The following is a 20,358-nucleotide window of genomic DNA, read 5'->3' as shown; positions in this document are numbered from 1 at the left end:
CCAGTCGCCCCGCAGCCTCTGGGAGGGGAGCGGTGCTACCCGCCCGCGTCATCTGATGCTGTTTCCTGCAGGAGGGAGAACAGCGGAAAAAAGTGAAACTCCACCCTCCACCTCTGCCTCCCGCCCCCGGGGCCAAAGTACAAAGGGAGGAGGAAGAAGGGAACGGGGTTGGAGCCATCGGGTTGAGAGAGCCCAGCCGGGAAGAGGCAGCTTGGCCCAGCTAGAGACACTCCAGCCACCCCCTGCGCAAAGAGACCCAGCCGGAGTCCAGGCGCTGCCCCTTGCTGGCCCCACCTTACACTTGGCGGGTGCCGGAGCCAGACTCCCAGGACTGCTCCAGACTGAGGGACGCCCGGGCCCCTCTGTGCCAGCCATGGTGAGACGCCGGAGGCCCCGGGGGCCCACCCCCCGAGCCTGACCACACTGCCCTAGGTCGCCTTCCCCCGGAAGCCCGAGATGCGGGGGGCCGGGAGGCGACACTCCTGGCTCCCCAGAGAGGCGTGGGTCTGGGGCTGAGGGCCAGGGCCCGGATGCCCAGGTTCCGGGACTAGGGCCTCGGCAGTCAGCAAGGGTGGGGACCAGGGGCACCCAGGGAAGGTCCCCCACACCCACCAACGCCAGCTCCCAGCCATGGAGCCCTTGAAGAACCTCTTCCTCAAGAGCCCGCTGGGGTCATGGAACAGCGGTGGCAGTGGGGGCAGTGGGGGCGGCGGCGGAGGTTGGCCAGAGGGATCCCCGAAGGCGGCAGCTTATGCCAACCCTGTGTGGACAGCCCTGTTTGACTACGAGCCCAATGGGCAGGACGAGCTGGCCCTGCGGAAGGGCGACCGTGTGGAGGTGCTGTCCCGGGATGCAGCTATCTCAGGCGATGAGGGCTGGTGGGCGGGCCAGGTGGGAGGCCAGGTGGGCATCTTTCCGTCCAACTATGTGTCTCGGGGCGGCGGTCCGCCCCCCTGCGAGATGGCCAGCTTCCAGGAGCTGCGGCTGGAGGAGGTGATCGGCATCGGTGGCTTCGGAAAGGTCTACCGCGGCAGCTGGCGCGGCGAGCTGGTGGCTGTGAAGGCAGCTCGCCAGGACCCCGATGAAGACATCAGCGTGACAGCTGAGAGCGTGCGACAGGAGGCCCGGCTTTTTGCCATGCTGGCACACCCCAACATCATTGCCCTCAAGGCCGTGTGCCTGGAGGAGCCCAACCTGTGCCTGGTGATGGAGTATGCTGCCGGCGGGCCCCTCAGCCGTGCCCTGGCTGGGCGGCGTGTGCCCCCCCATGTGCTCGTCAACTGGGCCGTGCAAATTGCTCGTGGGATGCACTACCTGCACTGCGAGGCCCTGGTGCCTGTCATCCACCGAGACCTCAAGTCCAACAACAGTGAGTTTTGGGGAGCATGGGTGGAGGTTGGCATGGCCCAAGTACACACCTACTAACAACGCTTAGCTGAGCCTACCTGGGGATCTACTGGAGGCAGGAGTTGCTCCCCTAGGGGAATCTCAGTTGACCAGGGGTGCCCGTGGGCTCACACTAGCCCCAAAGCAGGAGTTCCAGGCACCCAACAGAGTCCTTCATGCCCCATCCCCAAAAAGAGTCCTTGATCCCAGCTCACAGCTGCCAAGTTAAAAAAATTGGAACCTCTCACATGGACCATAAGCAGCTTGCCTAACCGTGGCCACTACCTCAAGGAAGGAGGAGTGCTGGATGCTGGCACCCCCTCATCTTCAGGGAACTCCCCTGAAGTTCACCGTTGTCCTGTTGGTGCCTCCTCCCCCCTCCACTTGTGGTGGGCAGCTCCTCCAGAACAGAAATCTCAAAGGGGGAAAAACCACCCTCTTCCCCTGCCCCGTGGTGGTCAAAGCTGGGGCCAGGGATGGAATTCTGGCCCCACCCCTTGCCCCCTGGCTGCATGATCTCTAGCTGGTTATTTCAACTCAGAACCTCGATTTCAGATTCTGTAAAAAGGGAGTGATCGGGAGGGTGAAACGGCTTAACAGGCTGGGCATCCGATGCCCGGCACACAGTGGGTCCTCAGCCACGGGGTCCTCAGCTGGATCACCAGGAGGGCTTTGCCTGGAATCAGCACTTGGGAGTGGGCGTGGCGGGGCTAAGAAAGACTCAAGCGGTAAGGCACTCCATCTCCAGCCATTTCAGGTCCTACACACTGCCCAGCCTGGGCCCAAGACAAGCAAGTGGCAGGTTTGGAGGGCTTTCTGAAGCAGACGAGCTTCACACCAAGCCCAAAGCAGGGAGTGTTCAGAAAGGTACCCAGTTGGATGCAGGGCCTGACGAGAGCAAAGGCAAGGAGGCAGGCCGCAGCACTGTAGTGGGTACCTGGGCTGAGCCTGCTGGGGGCTGAGGTGCAGCTGTAGAGCAAAAGGAAGGGCCGGTGAGGTCACTGCAGAGGCACGGGTGGCTCTTGGAGGGGTGAGCATGGATATTTTGAGGCCCCTGGCCTGGGCTGAGCATGGATAAGCGGCTTGTGGGGAGCAGAACACCAGGGCCCAGTGATATCCAAGTCCTTGCCAGGGCCAGAGGGGCCTGGGGAGGCCTGCCAGCGACCCCACCCACTCCTCTCGTCCACAGTAGGGGGCAGATCCCACCTCTCAGCCTCCCTCCTGGGCCCTAGCCATCTAGGGACCCCCACTCCCTGCCCCAGCCTGAGGGGGATTCCCCGAAGGCCTGGGGGGAGGGGACTCCCGTCTTCTGTTTTTCCTCCAGTTTTCTTTCCAGAAAAAATGGAACAATAGCCCAGGCTCCTGCTCCCCACCCTCCCCACCGCTTCCTGCGTTTCCTGCTGCCCCTGGGCCGGCTTCCTGCCCCTGCTCCAGCCTCTGCTCTCTCCCCAGCCCAGCTGCCTGCAGGGGAGGAAAGAGCTGGGGGTAGGGGGTTTGTGGGAGAGGAAGGAGCCAGGGATTGCGCCCCTACTCCCCCCCAGTTCCCTCCCAGAGTCTGGGTGGTGGTGAAAGGCAGGCAGGGTGCCCTTAGCCTTGCTGAACCTGGCCTCCCACCTCGCAGACCCCAGTTCTAGGCCCAGGCTGCTGTCTGCGGCATTGGCGGGGGGAGTCCCTGGGATGGGGGGGGGTGCAGGCAGGAAACAATGGCGTGATTTTCCTGGACAATGGGGGCCTTGTGAGGAAGCCTGGCAGGGAGAGGAGGGGGAATTCTCTAGGCCCACGAGTCACAGGACTGACCAGCCAGCCCAGCCTGGGCCTGACCTCTCCCAATTCTCCACCAAAGGACCCCCGCCCCCATTGGAGACCTGAGCCAGGCCTCCCAGAAAGGAGAAGTAGGGACCATGGGAGGGAAGCGGAAGAGGCGTAAGCTGCCTAGGCCACTCCCAAGCTTCACAGAGGCAGCCCAGGAAGGGGACTGGGGGCCAGGTCCCTTTCAGAGGCCAGGGAGCCCTAAGGGGATGCTGGGAGGGGGATCTCTAGCCCCTTCTCCTCTGAGTGACCCCTGACCGCCCCATCCCCAAGGTCTACATCAGACACCAGAAGAGCAACTTGGGTTGGAACAAATTCAAGGCACTTGGAGAAAAGCAGGGGACACGGAGGTGAGGATAAGGCTTCACAGGTGTCAGGTCAAGCTGGGGGGTAGGAGGCGGCAGAAAGGCCACCAGTAGAAAGAAGTCCTGAGACTTTGAGTGAGTTGCTGCCCCTCTCTGGACTTCAGATTACCTGACCAAAAAAGGGAGGCTGGCCTCCCAGCTTGAGATACTGGCGCAGAAGGTGGTTCATCGGTCTGTGAGGTACCACAAGTGGCTAGAGACCCGACTGAGAAGCAGCCGTCAAGAGGATGGGTGGGTCCTGGCACCAGAGGAGGCGGGAGTCCCTCCCCCCAGCCCCAGTACATGGATCCCTTTGCCTGGTCCCTCTCCAGCTGCCTGCCCCAGCCTGCTGCGGCTCTTCTCTGGAATGAACTTTCGCGGAGCTTACTGAATGGTCCAGTTCTGAGTCTTCAGCAGCCGGGCCGGAGGCTGTTGTGAAGCTGGGAGTAAGATGTTAGAGGTTGGAGGAGAAAGTCAATCTGAGAGAGATTAGCAGCAGAATCTTTAGGACAACTGTCAGATCCTGCGCTAAAGCTTTAAGAAGCGTGATCTCGCTGGACTTGCCTGGCGGCTCAGTGGTTAAGACTCTGCGCTTCCTGTCTACAGGTGGCACGGGTTCCATCCCTGGCTGGGGAACTAGGTTCCCACATGCCGCTTGGTGCCGCCAAAAAAAAAAAAAGGTGATCTTGTTTAATACTCATGATGACCCTCTGAGGTGGGTTTTGTCGTCATGCCTAGCTTTAACTGTTCAGTACTCAGCCCCAGTTTGGCTAAGAGGAGAAGGTAGATTGCAGGATCATTCTCTGAATTTTGAGAAATTGTGGGAAGATTTGCCAGGCACGGTGGAAGGATGAAGATGGTTGTTGAGGGTATAAAGACATCAGGTAGGGCAGCTGATAGGCAGCTGGATCGACTTCTGAACTGGAGTTCCCAATGTGGGAGATGCCAGTGAGGAGCGGGCAGCTGGCACCTGGGAGAGTCCAGGACAGCCTGGGGGCAGTGGGCCAAGGTCAAGGGGAAGCCAGGCTCTGAGGAACGCCAGCATTGAAAAGGCTAAGGGTGGGGAGGCCCTGAAGGAAACAGCCAAAGCAGCCAGAGGTCCTGGGAGCCAAGGACAGCAGGGAGGGGTTGAGCAGCAGTGCCAGATGCCCCCAGGAGGCCCAGAGAGCTCGGCCAGCAGCAGGATCAGGAGTTGTGGCTTTAGACCTAGAAAAGCGAATACCCTGCTTCTGTCACCTCCTCTGAGAAGTCTTCCCTGACTCGCCGGGCTGTATTAGGTGCCTGTGTCCTCTGCCCCCACTATGGTGCTGTCACTCTGGGCAGGATTGCTGAGAGGTGTGCCCTGAAAGGATGTGTGTTCAGAAATGTCATTGGCTTGGATGTCACTTCTCTACAATGCAGTTGGCTATAACCAGAAAAGTAGAGAGGCCTCTTCAGAACCTTGAAAATTCTATAATTTTGTCCTCTTTTTATTCCTCTAAAACTTCTCTCCTTTGAGCCATGCTTTTCCTGGTGAGAGATTTGCAAGCTGCTGCTTCTCCTCTCTGTACAGAGTATGGTGGCCCCATTTGGGACAAAGCCATCAGCCCTTGCCACGTCTATCCACTACTACATTTGTCCCAAACTCCTTTCTAGCCAAGAACCACCACTTTCTTAGACCCCTTTCTCTCTCTTCACATCCAGCTGCATCAGTGGATATCTTTTGGAATCTTTCCCCTGGGAGCGGCTGCGCTAGCCATAATGGGACATGGACACCAGGGGTCTGTAGTGCCTGCTGGACTTCCTTTCTCACAAGGGGGTTCCCTCCTGCTCCCCACCCCAAGGCAGGTTCTGATTCACACTCCTGCCTCAGCAAAATGACAAGACACAGGTTTCTCTTGAAATCAAAGTTACAAATGCTGAGAGGCTGCCATATTGCCCACTTCTTTCTTTCTTTTTTTTTTTTTGGCCACACCGTGGCATGCGGGATATTAGTTCCCCAACCAGGGATTGAACCATGCCTTCTGCAGTGGAAGCGTGGAGTCTTAACCACTGGACCACCAGGAAGGTCCCCATATTGCCCATTTCTATTCCATGCAGTGTTAGGAGAAAGTTAGAGCACTGGCTTTGGAAGCACACAGACCAGGTCGTGGCATCTGCTTTATTTGCGTATGCCCTAGGTTAAATCAAATTATTGCTCAGTTTCCTTTTCTGCAAAATGGGGATAATGATGTCTACCTCATAGACTTTTTTTTTTGTGAGTGCTAATGCTGCGTGTAAAATGCCTGGCCTCTGGTAACCCCTTGGTAAATGTTTCCCAGCCTTGTGCTTATTGTCTGATTCTACCCCAACCCCAGCTATGAGCTCTCCAGGGCAAGATTGAGACCAGTTCACCTCGGTGCCCCCAGTACCCAGCCTGGATGTCTGTCAGATGACAGTTTGCTCCCAGCTCCTCCCTTGTCCCCACCACCTGAGCCTGGAGCACCACAGCCCTTCCTCTCTTCCCCAGTTCTGCTGCTGCAGCCCATTGAAGGTGACGACATGGAGCACAAGACCCTGAAGATCACTGACTTCGGCCTGGCCCGCGAGTGGCACAAAACCACACAAATGAGTGCTGCAGGCACCTACGCCTGGATGGCTCCTGAGGTTATCAAGGCCTCCACCTTCTCTAAGGGCAGCGATGTCTGGAGGTGCGGCTGGGTGGAGGCTGGACAGATATGGGGCTGCAGAGGGCAGAGGTGGCTGCCAAAATCCAGGGCTGGGCAGACAAGCAGAGCCCAGAGGGAGGGACACAGACCACTGAGCTCTTGGTTGCCTTAGGATGAAATGGCAACGAATAAGTAGAGGACGGGACATAGACCCTTTGTCTCACCCACAGTTTTGGGGTGCTCCTGTGGGAACTGCTGACTGGGGAGGTGCCCTACCGTGGCATCGACTGCCTTGCTGTAGCCTATGGAGTGGCCGTTAACAAGCTCACACTGCCCATCCCATCCACCTGCCCCGAGCCCTTCGCACAGCTCATGGCCGGTAAGGGGATGGGGCAGGAGGGTGAGGGGCAGAGCTCCTTGGCCCAGGACATATCCACTCACAGACCCCTTCTTATCCTGTCCCCCCTCCACTCCGTTTCCCCAGATTGCTGGGCGCAGGATCCCCACCGCAGGCCCGACTTCGCCTCCATCCTTCAGCAGTTGGAGGCACTAGAGGCGCAGGTCCTGCGGGAAATGCCTCGGGACTCCTTCCATTCCATGCAGGAAGGCTGGAAGCGCGAGATCCAAGGCCTCTTTGACGAGCTGCGGGCCAAAGAAAAGGTGGGAGGAGTCGGGGTCCCAGGGTTGGAAGGGGACGCCGGGAAGGAATGTCTCCCCGGTTTCCATGGGGCAGAAGGTCGGGGTGAGCGTCTGAGACCGTACCCGACTGACTCCACCGCCTCCATTGTCCCGGGCACAGGAACTACTGAGCCGCGAGGAGGAGCTGACCCGCGCGGCGCGTGAGCAGCGGTCACAGGCAGAGCAGCTGCGGCGGCGCGAGCACCTGCTGGCCCAGTGGGAGCTGGAGGTGTTCGAGCGCGAGTTGACACTTCTATTGCAGCAAGTTGATCGCGAACGGCCACACGTTCGCCGCCGCCGCGGAACCTTCAAGCGCAGCAAACTCCGAGCGCGCGACGGCGGCGAGCGCATCAGCATGCCGCTCGGTAAGGGGCGGGCCCCAGCACGGCGCCCGCCATTGGCTTCGTGGGCGGAGGGGTGGGGTCAGGCGGGTGTGCTGGCCACACCGGGATTGGTCTAGGGCGTTGGTGGGTGGGCCTGTAAGACGAGGCTGGAAGGGGAGGGGCCAGGAGTGTGTTTTCGTTTGTGGGCGGGTTTTGGCGGGAATATTTGCATGTCGGCCTGGGAGTGGCTACGGCCGGGAAGGGGCGGGGCTCATGAAAGTTCTGAGAAAGCCGAGGGAGTGGGGTGGGCCGCCTCCTGGGAATCTCCGACTCCGCTGCGCTTCTCCGCGTAAGAGGTCTGCTTTCCTTACGGAGAGCCTGGGGCCCAGGAAGGCAGTGAGGCCGACCCCAGTCACCCAGCCACTGTGCCAGGCCCTGTTCCAGCACTGCCTGCGTGGCCTGGGAACTGCCGAGGGGCCCTGCGGGTTAGGATCCAGTCTCTCCTTCACCACAAACCTGCGCCCTGCTTCCCCCCCCAACCCCAGACTTCAAACACCGCATCACCGTGCAGGCCTCTCCCGGCCTGGACAGGAGGAGAAACGTCTTCGAGGTCGGGGCTGGGGACTCGCCCACCTTCCCCCGGTTCCGGGCCATCCAGTGTAAGAAACTTCGCCTCCCCTTGCCCATGCCCTTACCCCCAGACCTTATCCTTTTGTCAGTCAAACCTTATCCTTGCAAGTAGATCCCACACACTGTCTCCTCCTCTTCCCCCCTGCTCCCAGGCGCCCTCCCCTATCTGTCTAAACTGGTACCTCTAAGTTCCCCAAGCAGCATGCATTTTACAACTTTTTTCAGTCTAGCAATTGTATGACACTATGTCCCATTCATTTTCCTAAACACTTTGCTAATATTAATTCCTCACGAAGACCCTGTGAGGTAGATGTCCTTGTTATTATATAAGTTTTACTGATGAGAAAAGTGAGAAAAGTAACTGCCTAACGTTGCACAGCTAGCAAGTGGCAGAGTCAGAATTCAAACCCACGCAGTTTGCTGTAGTGGCTCTACTAACTACTAGGCAGCAAATGCCGGGTGAAGAAGGACTAGATGAGATGCCTCACTGCCAGTCCCAGGACCCCACACCCACCTACCCCAGTTCTGTTCAGATTCTCTGTGGCCCAAAGCTCACCCTGGGAATGGGATGGGGCCCAGCCTGACCCACACCCCACCCCAATCCTCCAATAAGTTGCCCCTGGAGCTTGATTCTCATGATGGGAGGACAAGGATCAGCGTTCTTGACCTCAGTTCAGACTCCTTCCATTCCCCCCTCCCCCTGCCCGCCACAGTGGAGCCTGCAGAACCAGGCCAGGCGTGGGGCCGACAGTCCCCAAGACGTCTAGAGGATTCAAGCAATGGAGAGCGGCGAGCATGCTGGGCCTGGGGGCCCAGTTCCCCCAAGCCCGGAGAAGCCCAGAACGGGAGGTGAGTGCCTGAGTGCCACCCACCGAGTGTCTTCTACCTCCCAACAGTCCTGAGATTCACGAAGCACAACTCCCCTCTCGTCCCCTCACCAGGAGAAGGTCCCGCATGGACGAAGCCACGTGGTACCTGGATTCAGATGACTCATCCCCCTTAGGATCTCCTTCCACACCCCCCATGCTCAATGGTGAGTGGCCTTGTCTCCCCCCAGCAGACTGTTGCTGCACTCCTCTGGGTCCTGTGGGCAGGCTACAAGAAGCCAGCCTGCAAGGCAGGCCATTCCTAGAACCCAGGTCTGACCCATCAGCCCACAACTGAGCTGGATCCAGCCTAGGCCTCAGGGACCCTATTCAGGGCTGGCCTGCAAGAGGGCTCTCCCCTGGCCCTGTGGCAGCTGCTGTGTCCTCAGCAAGCTCTAGGGAAGATAGGAAAACAAGGAACGGTGCCCTGCATTTGGGACCCAGGGGAAGCTGGGCCGAGAGAAGAGAAGGAAACTGTGCATGTGGGGTGGAGCTAGAAAAGTGGCTGCCACACTGTGCTTCTCAGAGCCCCTTCTGGGGAGCCTGTAGGTGGAGAAGAGGATAAGAAATCTGAACGGGTGGGGATCTAGGGCCGACTCACTGCATCTGGGGCAGTTCTGGACTTTTCTGTTTTCCATAATGGCAATAGCACTTACTGTGTGTCAGGCATTCCATCCAAGCAACAATCTCATGAGGGATTATTATACCCATTTGAGAGATGAGAAAACAGAGGCTCTGCGAGGTAAAGTAATCTGCCTAAATCCCCCAGCTAAGGATTTGAACCCAGGGAGACTTTGACTCTCATGCTCGTAGTGAGCTTTCCCAGAAACTTTCACTTGAAGAAAGGGTTTCTCACATACAAACTACTTGGGAAGCTAGGAGGTTAGCAGAAACTGGGACTCCTGTGTCAGAGGGACAAGGGCTCAGCTCAGCACTGCCCAGCATTGGCAGGGACTAGAAAGTTGCAGCCTCCCTTGCCCGTGGGTCCCTTTAGAGCCCCCAGCTGTACCTGCTTCTCGCAGCCAGAATATAGGACCTGGCTTAACTGTTATCAGACCAGGGTCCTATTCAGCAAACAAGTTAGACTCACTCCTCTCACCCCACCCAGCGTGTCACCTCCACCATTACCTGAGCTACATTTCACCCAGCAAACGTTTATTGGGTCCTTCCTATGTGCCATTTTATAGAGGAGGAAACTGAGGCACAGAGAGGTTAAGTGGTTTGAAATAGGGCATACAGCAGAACAGGGATTTGAGCCCAGGTCTGACTCCAGAGGCAGGGCCCTGGAGCCCCGTCTGCCACACCATTTTCTGCTCCAGCAGTTGCATTGCCCCAAGCTAGCTGTGCTGCAGGCACTGAACTGGGAATTGGAAGGCCAAGGGGGCTGCTTGTAGTCGCCTGCTCTAGAACGCCCCAGGCCAGAAGGGTCAGTGGAGAACTTGAGGTCCTGTCAACCTGGGTGTGTAGTCTGAAGGAGCCCCTGACCATATTCTGCAGATCCATTTGGCCTTACTCTCCCTGAGCTCCCAGGAGCAGGGACACAATGGCCTGGACCCCATCTTTCTCTGGCTTACCCTCTTACCTAAAAGGATATCACCTGTCCCAGCCCAGCTGCTGGTTGAGCACTTGGTTCCCCTCGTGCAAGCCCACCCTCCAGCCATCTTGGGCCCACCCACGAGTGCATGACCTTGACCTCCCAACCACCCACAGAGTGAAAAACCTGGCTAAGAATCAAAGACCCTGTGAGATTGTCCCAGGCATTAGCCACACCACCGGGGAGCCCCAGCTCCCACCCCTTGTCCTCACCTGGGTGTTCTGGCCCCTGGGGAACTGGTTGCAATGAGGGGCAGATTGGTGGGCGCTGTCAGCCTGCACTGACAGCAACTGCCGCATGAAGCTTGTTGCCCTGGAGCCGCTAACTACCACGTGGCCGTGTCCTCTCTGTGAGGCCCCTCAAAAGCGATTCACCTTCATCTCGGGGTCAAGCATGTTTTTTGTCTTTCTCCTTAACGACAGGGTTGCCAACTCTTACTGCCAGGGAGCTTAGAGGCAAATTAAAATCCTTGCCGAGTTACCTGGGGCAAGTCGCTTACTTTTGGGAACCTCGGTTTCTCAGAATATCGGCCTCAGGAACTTCTTTCCATTCTTAGTTTGTGTGCTGACCTCCAGCTTCACTTCACTTTGTTCCATTTTTCTTGCCTGTTTTAAACATGTTTTTCCCCTGTTCTGTTTAAACTCACTGTAAATGATCAGTTTCCTCACCTGTAAAGTAGCGTAACAGCAGTCACCTTACATGGTTGTCACAAGGATTGTAAGAATGGACTCTTCCATCAAACATGTATTGACATATATTATAAGCCAGGCATCAGTGTGCTAGAGATCAACACTGCCCTGACCTTGGGGAGGGCCTAGTCTGGTGGAAAAGCAGACTCAGAAATAAACAAGGACAGTAGGGAGTAGTACGTGGTGGGGCGAGGGCTGTACAAGGCATAACGTGAGTAAGAACCGCACAGGTTACAGGGGATTCTGGCAAAGCTTCTAAACGAGGAAAAACCTTGTTTTCCTCTCCATTCTACTCACTTCACTTCTGACACCAGATGCCTGGGGGTTTTCCCCACACCAACCAGTTCTGGGACACCAGCTGGGGGTCCTACAATCCAATCCAATTCTAACACTGCCTACCTGGAGTTAGTTTGTGTCAGACCCCACAGGTTAAGGGTTCAGGCCCACAGGACTGCTCCTCCCCACTTCAGACACCAGTTGTAAGTTCGGGTTGTCACCTGTGCTCCCCACCAACCAGCTATAAATCAGAGATCCCCACGACCCCCTCCTCAGATCTGATAATTTGCTAGAACAGCTCACAAAGCTCAGGAAAGCCATTTACTTACTAGATTACCAGTTTATTAAAAAGGTTACAGGTCAAGAACAACCAGATGGAAGAGATGTGTAGGGCAGAGTATGTGGGAGGACACAGAGTTTCCACGCCCTCTCCAGGCACGCTACTTTCCCAGCACCTCCACTGGTTCACCAACCCAGAAGTTCTTGGAACCCTTTGGCTGGGTTTTTATGGAGGCTTCATTACATGGACATGATTGATTGCTTAAATTCTTGGCCATTGGTGATGGGATTCAATCTCTAGCTCCTCCCCTCCCCAGTGCAGGTGGAGGCTGAAAGTTCCAACCTTCTAATCATATAGTTCGTTCCCTTGGCAACCAGACCCCATCCTTAGGAGCTTTCCAAAAATGACTGCATCAATATGAACTCAGATGTGGTTAAAAGAGCTCCTTATGAATAACAAAAGGCCCTCCTTTCACCTTTATCATTCTAACACTTAGGAAATTCCAAGGGTTTGGGGAGTTCTGTACCAGGTATGAGATGAAGACAAAATATATACTTTTTTATAAATCAGAATGTCACAGCTTCACAGAGGACGTGACATCTCAGCTGGGTCTTGAGTGGTAAATAAGGAATCACTGAGAGCCGAGGTGGGGAAGGTGTGCTGAGCGGAGGGAATAGTGTGTGTACAGCCGTGGGGCCCACCACACCTGAGTAAGAGGTTAGGAACTCAGAGGGAGAGTTCAGAGCCAGGGACTCACAGGCCTGAAGCAGCAAGTGGGGTCCAGGCCTGCATTCCCTCGGTCCGTGGAGCCCAGTGCAGCCCCAGCACATGGGCCAGCAGATGTTTGTTGAATGAATGAGTGAAGCTGGAAAGGCAGGCAGGAGCCAGTTCAGGAAGGGCCTGGAAATTGATGGGGGACTTTTGAAGCAGACGTGTCTTTAGCAGATTTGCATTTTAGAAGGCAGTGGTCACTGCAGGGGTGGGGTGGGGTGGGGGGATAAGAGTCAGAGAGATGGGGGGAATTCCCTGGCGGTCCAGTGGTTAGGACCCCTGTGCTCTCACTGGCAAGGGCGCGGGTTCAGTCCCTGGTTAGGGAACTAAGATCCCGCAAACTGCATGGTGTGGCCAAAAAAAAAGAGAAAGATGGGGTAAGGGTTGTGGCTGAGGACAGGGACCCCAAGCAAAGTCCTGGTTCATAGCAGAAACTCACTTTTCCCAGCTTTGCATTTCTTCCTCTGGACACCCAGCCCAGCGCTCCACTCCAGGCAGGCCCAAGGAAGAGAGAGAAGGTTTTGAAACCCAGACAAGGAGCTTAGACTTTCTTCTAGTGGCAGTGGAAAGCCATGGCAGGTTCTAGAGCTAAGGAGGACCTGACAAAATTGGGGTTTGTGAGAGGCCATCACAGACTGCCCTACGTCCTCAATGACAGGTTCCCCAGACCCACCCGTGGAGTCGGGCCAACCCTAGGCCCACAGGTTAGGACACAGATATCCTGAAATCCAGGGCAGTTCAGGCTTAGCTGAGTCCTTAACCTCTCCAAGCCTGGGCCATGAGGATCAGACAACATAATGCCCCTAAATCATTCAGCTCAGGCCTGACGCAAACAGCTCATCTCTCTGAGCCTCAACTTCCTCATTTCTGGAATAGGGACAGTGATGCGTGCCTCTCAGGGCTGTTGTGTACATTGGAATTGACCTGTGTGCTACCGCTGGAGGGGGGTGGGCGAGCAGAAGGACCAGGGCTGCCCAGCCAGGAAGGAGGTGGGCACAGAGCACAGGTCCCAGACCTGTCCCCGGACCCCTCCGGATATCCACTGAGGCCACTGAGGCCCCGATCTGGCCTCAGCTTGCTTGCTGGTGGATCCCCTGCCTGCCCTCCAGCCCACCCTCCATCTCTGGGCTCCAGGGCACCTGGTTGCCTCCCAGGCTTTGCTCCTGCTGGTTCCTCAGACTGCGATGCCCACCCCACCCTGCCCCGCCCCGCCCCGCCCCTTCTGAAAGGCCAGAAAGTGTGTCTGCTGGGGGAGGCGCGGCGGCCTGGGAGGAGTTGGGCTGGCTGTCAGAGGGGAGCAGAAGCCAGTCCTTGCTCCAGGGCCGCCGAGGGGTCCCCCAGAAGTCGGCCTAAGCTGTGTACCCGTCACCAGGTAACCCCCCGCGGCCGAGCCCGGAGCCCGAGGAGCCGCGGCGGCCGGGCCCGGCGGAGCGCGGCAGCGGCTCCGGGACGCCCAAGCTGATCCAGCGCGCGTTGCTGCGCGGCACCGCCCTGCTCGCCTCGCTGGGCCTCGGCCGCGACCTGCAGCCCCCGGGGGGACCGGGCCGCGAGCGCGGGGAGCCCCCGCCAACGCCCCGCGCCCCGCTGCCCACGCCGTCCTCCGCCGAGCCGCCCACCTCCCCGCTCATCCGCTTCTCCCCCGAGATGCCGGACGCCCAGGCCTCCCCGCTGAGCCCCGACGCCCCCGGCTCGCCCTCCCCCGCGCCCCTGCTGCTGGAACTGGGTGTCCCCGCCGGCCAGCCATCAGCCAAGAGTCCCCGGCGCGAAGAGGAGAGGCGCGGTGAGTGGCCTCTGCCTGGTGACAGAGGGGAGGAGGGGCGGGTGGGGACGTGCAGGGCAGTACAGCCGGGGCCACAGCTGTCTGCTGGACTCCAGACCGCCCCCTCAGGGCGATGAGGATGCACCATAGGGAACTGAGTTCCCCGTTCAGCCATCAATTGCGGGGGGGGGGGGGGGGGGGGGCAGGGGCCAGGCCAGGCCAGTTGTGAGATAATAGAAATAATGAAGATGATGACGCTAGCGAACTCCTACAGGTTGCTTACTTGTGCCGGGCACTGTTCCTAGTGCTTTACAGAGGTTGCCTCATTCAGTTATGGAAACAAGGCTGTGAACCAGGTACTCTGGTTATACCTGTTTTTCAGATGAAATATCAGGGGACTCCAGGCTCCCACTAGTAAGTGGCCGAGCTGGGACCCAAGCCCAGGCTACGTAGTAAACAGATGCGCCACCAAGCATGAAGGGCCATGGAAGCTATGAGTCCCGTAACTCACTGTACAGATCAGGAAACTGAGGCCCGGAGCAGGGCAGTGCCTCCTGGGGACACCCAGGAGTTGGTGACTGCCTGACCTCGGCCCTCTCCCCATCCCTTCACAGGAAGCGCCGTCTCGCCCCCACCAGGGATATCACGCTCCGCTCCTGGCACCCCAGGTACCCCACGCTCGCCGCCTCTGGGCCTCATCAGTCGACCTCGGCCCTCACCCCTTCGCAGCCGCATTGACCCGTGGAGCTTTGTGTCAGCCGGGCCACGGCCTTCACCCCTGCCCTCGCCACAGCCTGCACCCCGCCGGGCACCCTGGACCTTGTTCCCAGACTCAGACCCCTTCTGGGACTCTCCACCCGCCAACCCCTTCCGAGGGGGCCCTCAGGACTGCCGGGCACAGACCAAAGACGTGGGTGCCCAGGCCCCGTGGGCGCCAGAGGCAGGGCCCTGAGTGGGCCGGGCTGCTCCCCACGTGCCCACCGCCCTCCAGGAGCCTCAGCATACGCTGGAATAGGAGCCGGTCATGCCTCTGTAGCTGCCTTGGTCTCGCCCAGGGACCCCGCCCCCTCTGGGGGTCAGGAACACTACACTGCACAGGAAGCCTTCACACTGGACGGGGGGCCTGCACCCCCCACACCCGCAACGCGCGGGTCCCCCGACTTACCTGCCCCACTGGGGCCCAGCACTGTGCCCAGCTGGTTGGGAGGACCAGAGCCTGACTCAGGGAATTGCCCCCGGGGGTGGTGCAGGGAGGAGGGGAGGTGCAGGGGAGAGGGGCCGGCCTTAGCTGTCACCAGCACTTTTGACCAAGTCCTGCTACTGTGGCCCCTGCCCCAGGGCTTCGTGCCTGGGCCCCCTTGCCCCGGGGGTCATTTGGGGCCGGGGCTCTCTGGGTGCCTTCCTGCTGCCCCGGCCAGGGTTGGGGCCATGGCCTCGGGATCCAATGAAGCCAAATAAACTCCCCAAGCTGTCTCCCCAAGCACAGCCTGTCACTTTCTTGGAGGTAACTAGGGGATCCAAACCATCACATGACCCTGGGGACCTCATGCCCTCAGCATGGGCCTAGGCTGGGACGCTGTGCACCACATCCCTCTCCTGGGATCAAGTCCGCTTCATCACCAGGCATTCAAGGCTCTTCTCAGCCTCCCTGGCACCCACACACTCGGGCCTCACCCATCTTCTCCCACCCTCACTAAGCCTTTCCCGCCATTTCAAGCAACTGTGTTTGCTCTGATTCTTCCTGTTGCTGGGTGGTCCCGGCTCATCCTTAAGGCCCAGCAACAGCATCACCTCCCCTGGGATGCCCTCCCAGCCGTGCTGCTCCCACCCCAGGCAGCTCGCTGAACTCAGGAGCCCACAGCCCACTGGGTGGCATCTTGGTGGTTTGCCCTGGGTTTGTTTCTATCCCGTGGTCTGGATACAAGAGGGGGCCCCCACCCTGACACCTGGCTCCACTCAGGCTTCTCTTAATGCCATGGGGTTCTGCGGACTACCCCTCCCACACCACGCTGTAGGGCAGGGGACCCTGGGCTCAGCCCCTCCATGGTTTATGGGAGGCGGGGTCCAGGCTCCCTCTCCCCGTCCCCTGCGCACTCCATGGCAGCCAGACCTACTGTGACTCCAGTGTTCACCAGGGTGGGGACTCAGGAGGGCTGGGCGTGAAGGGTTCTCAGGAAGCACTGAGAGTGGAGGGAGCATCACCTGTCCAGGGAGCTCCGGGCATCCTCCACTCCTGTCCTCGCCTCACCACCCTGCCCCACCTGCCCTCTCCTACTCCACAGCCCAGGCCGCCACCTTTCCATCCGGGATGCCTGCACTAGCCCCCTCCATAGGTCCCCTGAGCCATATGTCCTCAAGGCCCTGTGTCCTGACCCCCAACTCCGCCCCACCCCAGCAGGCCCCTGTTTCTCTCACCACCCTAGCTCTTTCCCACCTGGCCTGGCCTCTTCTCTTTCCCAGCTGAAATGCCGCTCCTCAGAGGAGCCTTCCGGGTGATGGTCCCCCAGAACTCTCCCCCATCACCCGGGGCGTTTCCTTCAGGGAGCTTGTGATGATGTGAACTTGTCCTGCGTCCTTGCTAACAGGCTTCTTGTGGGAACACCAAGGAGGCAGGGACCTGGTCTGTCCTCTCCCCTAACGTCCTCTGGGTCTGGGCACCTCCTGAGCCCGTGAATGGGGTCTGTGACTGAGTGAGCTCATCCCTGAATAAACCACCACAGTGTGACTGGGAGCCGGTCAAGTTACCTCTCGGGGTCTCGCCTTCCTCCATCCCGCCCCGGACCACCGACCACCCGACCACCCAGCTTTGGCGAACTGGGCAAAAAACTTCTTGCCCCAGAAACGGGGAGGAGTTATCCAGCTCACCTCCTCGCCTCACCCTCCCAGCCCCACTCACCCCAGCTGCTGTCCCAGGCTTCCCTCCTCGCCAGCCACCCACGCTGCACCTCCTCCCAGCCCCACCCTGCCCGGCCCCTCCCAGGTGCCTGTGGTGGAGCAGTCGGCTCCCAGGGCACCTCTGATGGACTCTGGGTGGCACACCATGGGGGCTCTGAGGCCCTGGGCCCGATACGGGCTACTGGTTGTGGCCCACCTGCTAGCCCTGGGGCTTGGGGCTGCAGTGCTCCAGGCCCTGGAGGGGCCTCCAGCACTCCATCTCCAGGCCAACCTCAGGGCCGAGCTGGCCACTTTCCAGGCCGAGTACAGGGCCTGCCTGCCACCCAGGGCACTGGAAGAACTGCTGGGCACCGCCCTGGCAGCCCAGGCCCACGGGGTTTCCAGCCTGGGCAATGGCTCCCAGGCCAGGAACTGGGATCTGCCCTCAGCCCTACTCTTCACTGCCAGCCTCCTCACCACCACAGGTAAGGCCACCAGGAGGCCGGGCAAGATGGGGCGCTTGAGGCCATTGCTACCTGGGGTCCCTGGGGGTGCAGCCCTTCCCCCAGCCCCAAAGTGCTAGACAGAGCCCAGGCCTTATTAGGCCTGTCATCACAGCTGGGGTTCCCCACACCAACACACCCCAACTAGTGCCTCAACTTCAACTGCCAGGAGGGGTGTGGGCTCCTCAGTCCCACCCCCAGGCACCCTTTGAGACCCAGGAGAGGTGCCCAGACCCTGCGGGCCTGAGGCAAGACTGGGAACATGAATTATGGGATGGATTCTTGGATGGAGGGAAATGGAGTGAACCCAGGGAATACAGGACCACCATCCCAGAAGGAGTGTGGGGGAAGGCTCCCAGGGGAGGAAGTCCCCGTGAGATGGTAGCCAAGGCAAGAGGGCACAGAGATAGACACGAAGGAATTCCTGGCAGAGGGAACAGCATGTGTGAAGGCCCAGAGGAATAAAGCAATGGGACCCACAGCCCTGGGGGGATTTGTCCTGCAAAGTGTCTGAATATTTTTTAAAGGCCATTTTCCATCTTTTTAAAAAATTATTTATTTTTGGCTGCGTTGGATCTTCGTTGGCCGTGCGCAGGCTTTCTCTAATTGCAGCAAGTGGGGGCTACTCTTCGTTGTGGTGCGCAGGCTTCTCATTGCGGTGGCTTCTCTTGCTGCAGAGCACGGGCTCTAGGTGTGTGAGCTTCAGTAGTTGTGGCACGTGGGCTTCAGTAGTTGTGGCTCACGGGCTCTAGAGCACAGGCTCAGTAGTTGTGGTGCATGGGCTTAGTTGCTCCGCAGCATGTGGGATCTTCCCAGGCCAGGGCTCAAACCTGTGTCCCCTGCCTTGGCAGGAGGACTCTTAACCATTGAGCCACCAGGGAAGCCCCATTTTCTATCTTCTTTTGGAAAAATTGGGAAAACTATTGGCACTGAGCCAGAATCCTTGTGGAGTAGAACAGGGCCTGCCCTGGGGACAGAGCACATGCTCTCCAGCCCACCCCAGTCCCCACCACTCCCTTTTGTCTTACTTCTGACTCCTCTAGGTATTTGTGTTTACAGCCCTGGACCAGCCGACCCTGTTCCCCCAGCATGCCCTGCTCTTTCACCTCTCCCTGCCTTTGCACACACTTTTCCAGCCTTGAATGCCTTCTCTCATGTGCGCTGCCTCTTTTGCAGCCCTTCGTGTCAGGTGTCCTGACTGTTTTTCCTGCCTGCCTTCCCCACTGGAGCCTGGGCAGACTCTGATTCCAGCACAAGGCCTGGCACCCAGGATAACTTGATATACCTTTAGGGAATGAAAGAAGGGGTAACATTTCACCTGGTGGGTTTGGAAGTGGGAGTCCAGGGCAGAGCTGAGCAATCTCTCAGGAAGCCAGGCTGCCTTGGGGTAGGACAGCAGCTCTCAGAACTGTCCCAGCTACAAGAGGCCTGAGGGGACTGTCTCTTTTAATCCTTTCTTGTTCCAGAAAATAAGAGTGGCCCGGTGAGGTTAAGGGACTTGAGTAGGACCCCAAGTGAATGAAGAGCAGAGCCAGACAGAGCCCCTGCCTGAACAGTTCCAGCAATCTCGGCCACCAGAGGGCAGCCTTCTACCGGAGGGAGGCTGGAGGAAGTGGGTACCCGGCAGGCATCCCACTCAGGTCCTCATTACCCATGTCTCTCTCCTCTCCAGGTTACGGCCACATGGCCCCACTATCGGCCGGTGGAAAGGCCTTCTGTGTGGTCTACACGGCCCTGGGGCTGCCCGCTTCCTTAGCACTTGTGGCTGCACTGTGCCACTGCCTGCTGCCTGTGCTCAGCCACCCGGGTGCCTGGGTAGCCACCCATTGGCAGCTGACGCCAGCCACGGCTGCGCTACTGCAGGCATCTGGACCGGGTCTGCTAGTGGCTGGAATCTTCATGCTGCTGCCAGCACTGGTGCTGTGGGGTCTGCGGGGCGACTGCAGCCTGCTGGAGGCCATCTACTTCTGCTTCAGCTCACTCAGCACCATCGGCCTGGGGGACCTGCTGCCTGGCCATGACCATGGCCTGCATCCAGTGCTTTACTACCTTGGCCAGTTCGCACTTCTGGGTGAGTCCAGCTGCCAAGGAGCGTGACAGGGAGGAGAGGAGGGAAGAGGAGCCTGGACTACAACTCCCATAAGCCACTGGGGAGGCTGAGCCTCACGGGTTGGAAGGACCCTGCCCCAGGGCAGGGTGTGGGAGGTTTAGTCCGAAGTGCTAAGAGAATTGTGAGGGCTGGTCACTTGCTGGGAAGGGAGTGGGGAGCATCGTCAGCACCCTGAGCGCTGCCCTAGTAACCTCTCCTCCCCAGGGTACTTGCTCCTGGGGCTCCTGGCCATGCTGCTGACCGTGGAGACGTTCTTGGAGCTGCCCCAGGTCCATGCCATGGTGAAGTTCTTCAGGTCCGGGGGCCCTCTGAACGCTGAGGACGAAGGTGGCATCCTAGGCCAGGATGAACTGGCTCTGAGCACCCTGCCACCCTCAGCAGCAGCCCCAGAACGGGCCCCAGCTTGCTGACAGATGTCAGTGATGGAGTTGAGCTCCTTTCAGGTGGAGAAGCCTGAGGGGAAGCCCTCGGGAGTGGCTGGGGAAGCCTCTGGGGGTGGGAGGGGAAGGGATGGATGTGAGGACCTCAGGGAATGTGTTAATAAAAAATAAAACGGGCAACACCGCCGACTATTTTCGTCTCCTTTCGAAATGGGACTTCCCTACAGCGATCAACAACCCAAACCCCATCATCCTTCGAAGGCAGAGTTCAAGCTTCTGGTCTTGCCTCCGCCGGCATCTGAGAACCTCAACTCCACACAGCCCCAGTAAGGATCGCAGACAATCTTATCCGCCGAGACCCCACCCCCTTCCGTCTATTGAAAGCCCCAGTCGTCCTGAGAAAGCCCCGGAGCACTGGCTTGGCCTTTTCTAACTTTATTGCTCGCGAGGAACAGGAAG

At 58.8% G+C, this 20,358-nt stretch overlaps 2 protein-coding genes across 2 annotated transcripts; both read left to right on the top strand.

The window, feature by feature from the left end:
* The first annotated feature begins 170 nt into the window (after nucleotides 1–170).
* Nucleotides 171–15,512, top strand: MAP3K11 (mitogen-activated protein kinase kinase kinase 11). The gene is made up of 10 exons (XM_065881619.1): nucleotides 171–1,369; nucleotides 6,028–6,208; nucleotides 6,397–6,545; nucleotides 6,651–6,826; nucleotides 6,966–7,209; nucleotides 7,713–7,826; nucleotides 8,511–8,646; nucleotides 8,739–8,830; nucleotides 13,646–14,053; nucleotides 14,647–15,512. Exons 1-10 carry the CDS (start codon nucleotides 631–633, stop codon nucleotides 14,982–14,984), a joined length of 2,577 nt encoding a protein of 858 aa, XP_065737691.1. The 5' UTR covers nucleotides 171–630; the 3' UTR covers nucleotides 14,985–15,512.
* Nucleotides 15,513–17,069: 1,557 nt separating this feature from the next.
* Nucleotides 17,070–20,081, top strand: KCNK7 (potassium two pore domain channel subfamily K member 7). The gene is made up of 3 exons (XM_065883039.1): nucleotides 17,070–17,391; nucleotides 19,082–19,480; nucleotides 19,724–20,081. The coding sequence occupies exons 1-3, from the start codon at nucleotides 17,073–17,075 to the stop codon at nucleotides 19,927–19,929; spliced, it is 924 nt and encodes a 307-aa protein (XP_065739111.1). The 5' UTR covers nucleotides 17,070–17,072; the 3' UTR covers nucleotides 19,930–20,081.
* Nucleotides 20,082–20,358: the final 277 nt, after the last annotated feature.

The sequence above is a fragment of the Phocoena phocoena genome, chromosome 8 (genome assembly GCF_963924675.1).
Source record: "Phocoena phocoena chromosome 8, mPhoPho1.1, whole genome shotgun sequence".
Taxonomy (NCBI): Eukaryota; Metazoa; Chordata; class Mammalia; order Artiodactyla; family Phocoenidae; genus Phocoena; species Phocoena phocoena.
This window is presented reverse-complemented; position numbering and strand designations above follow the sequence as displayed.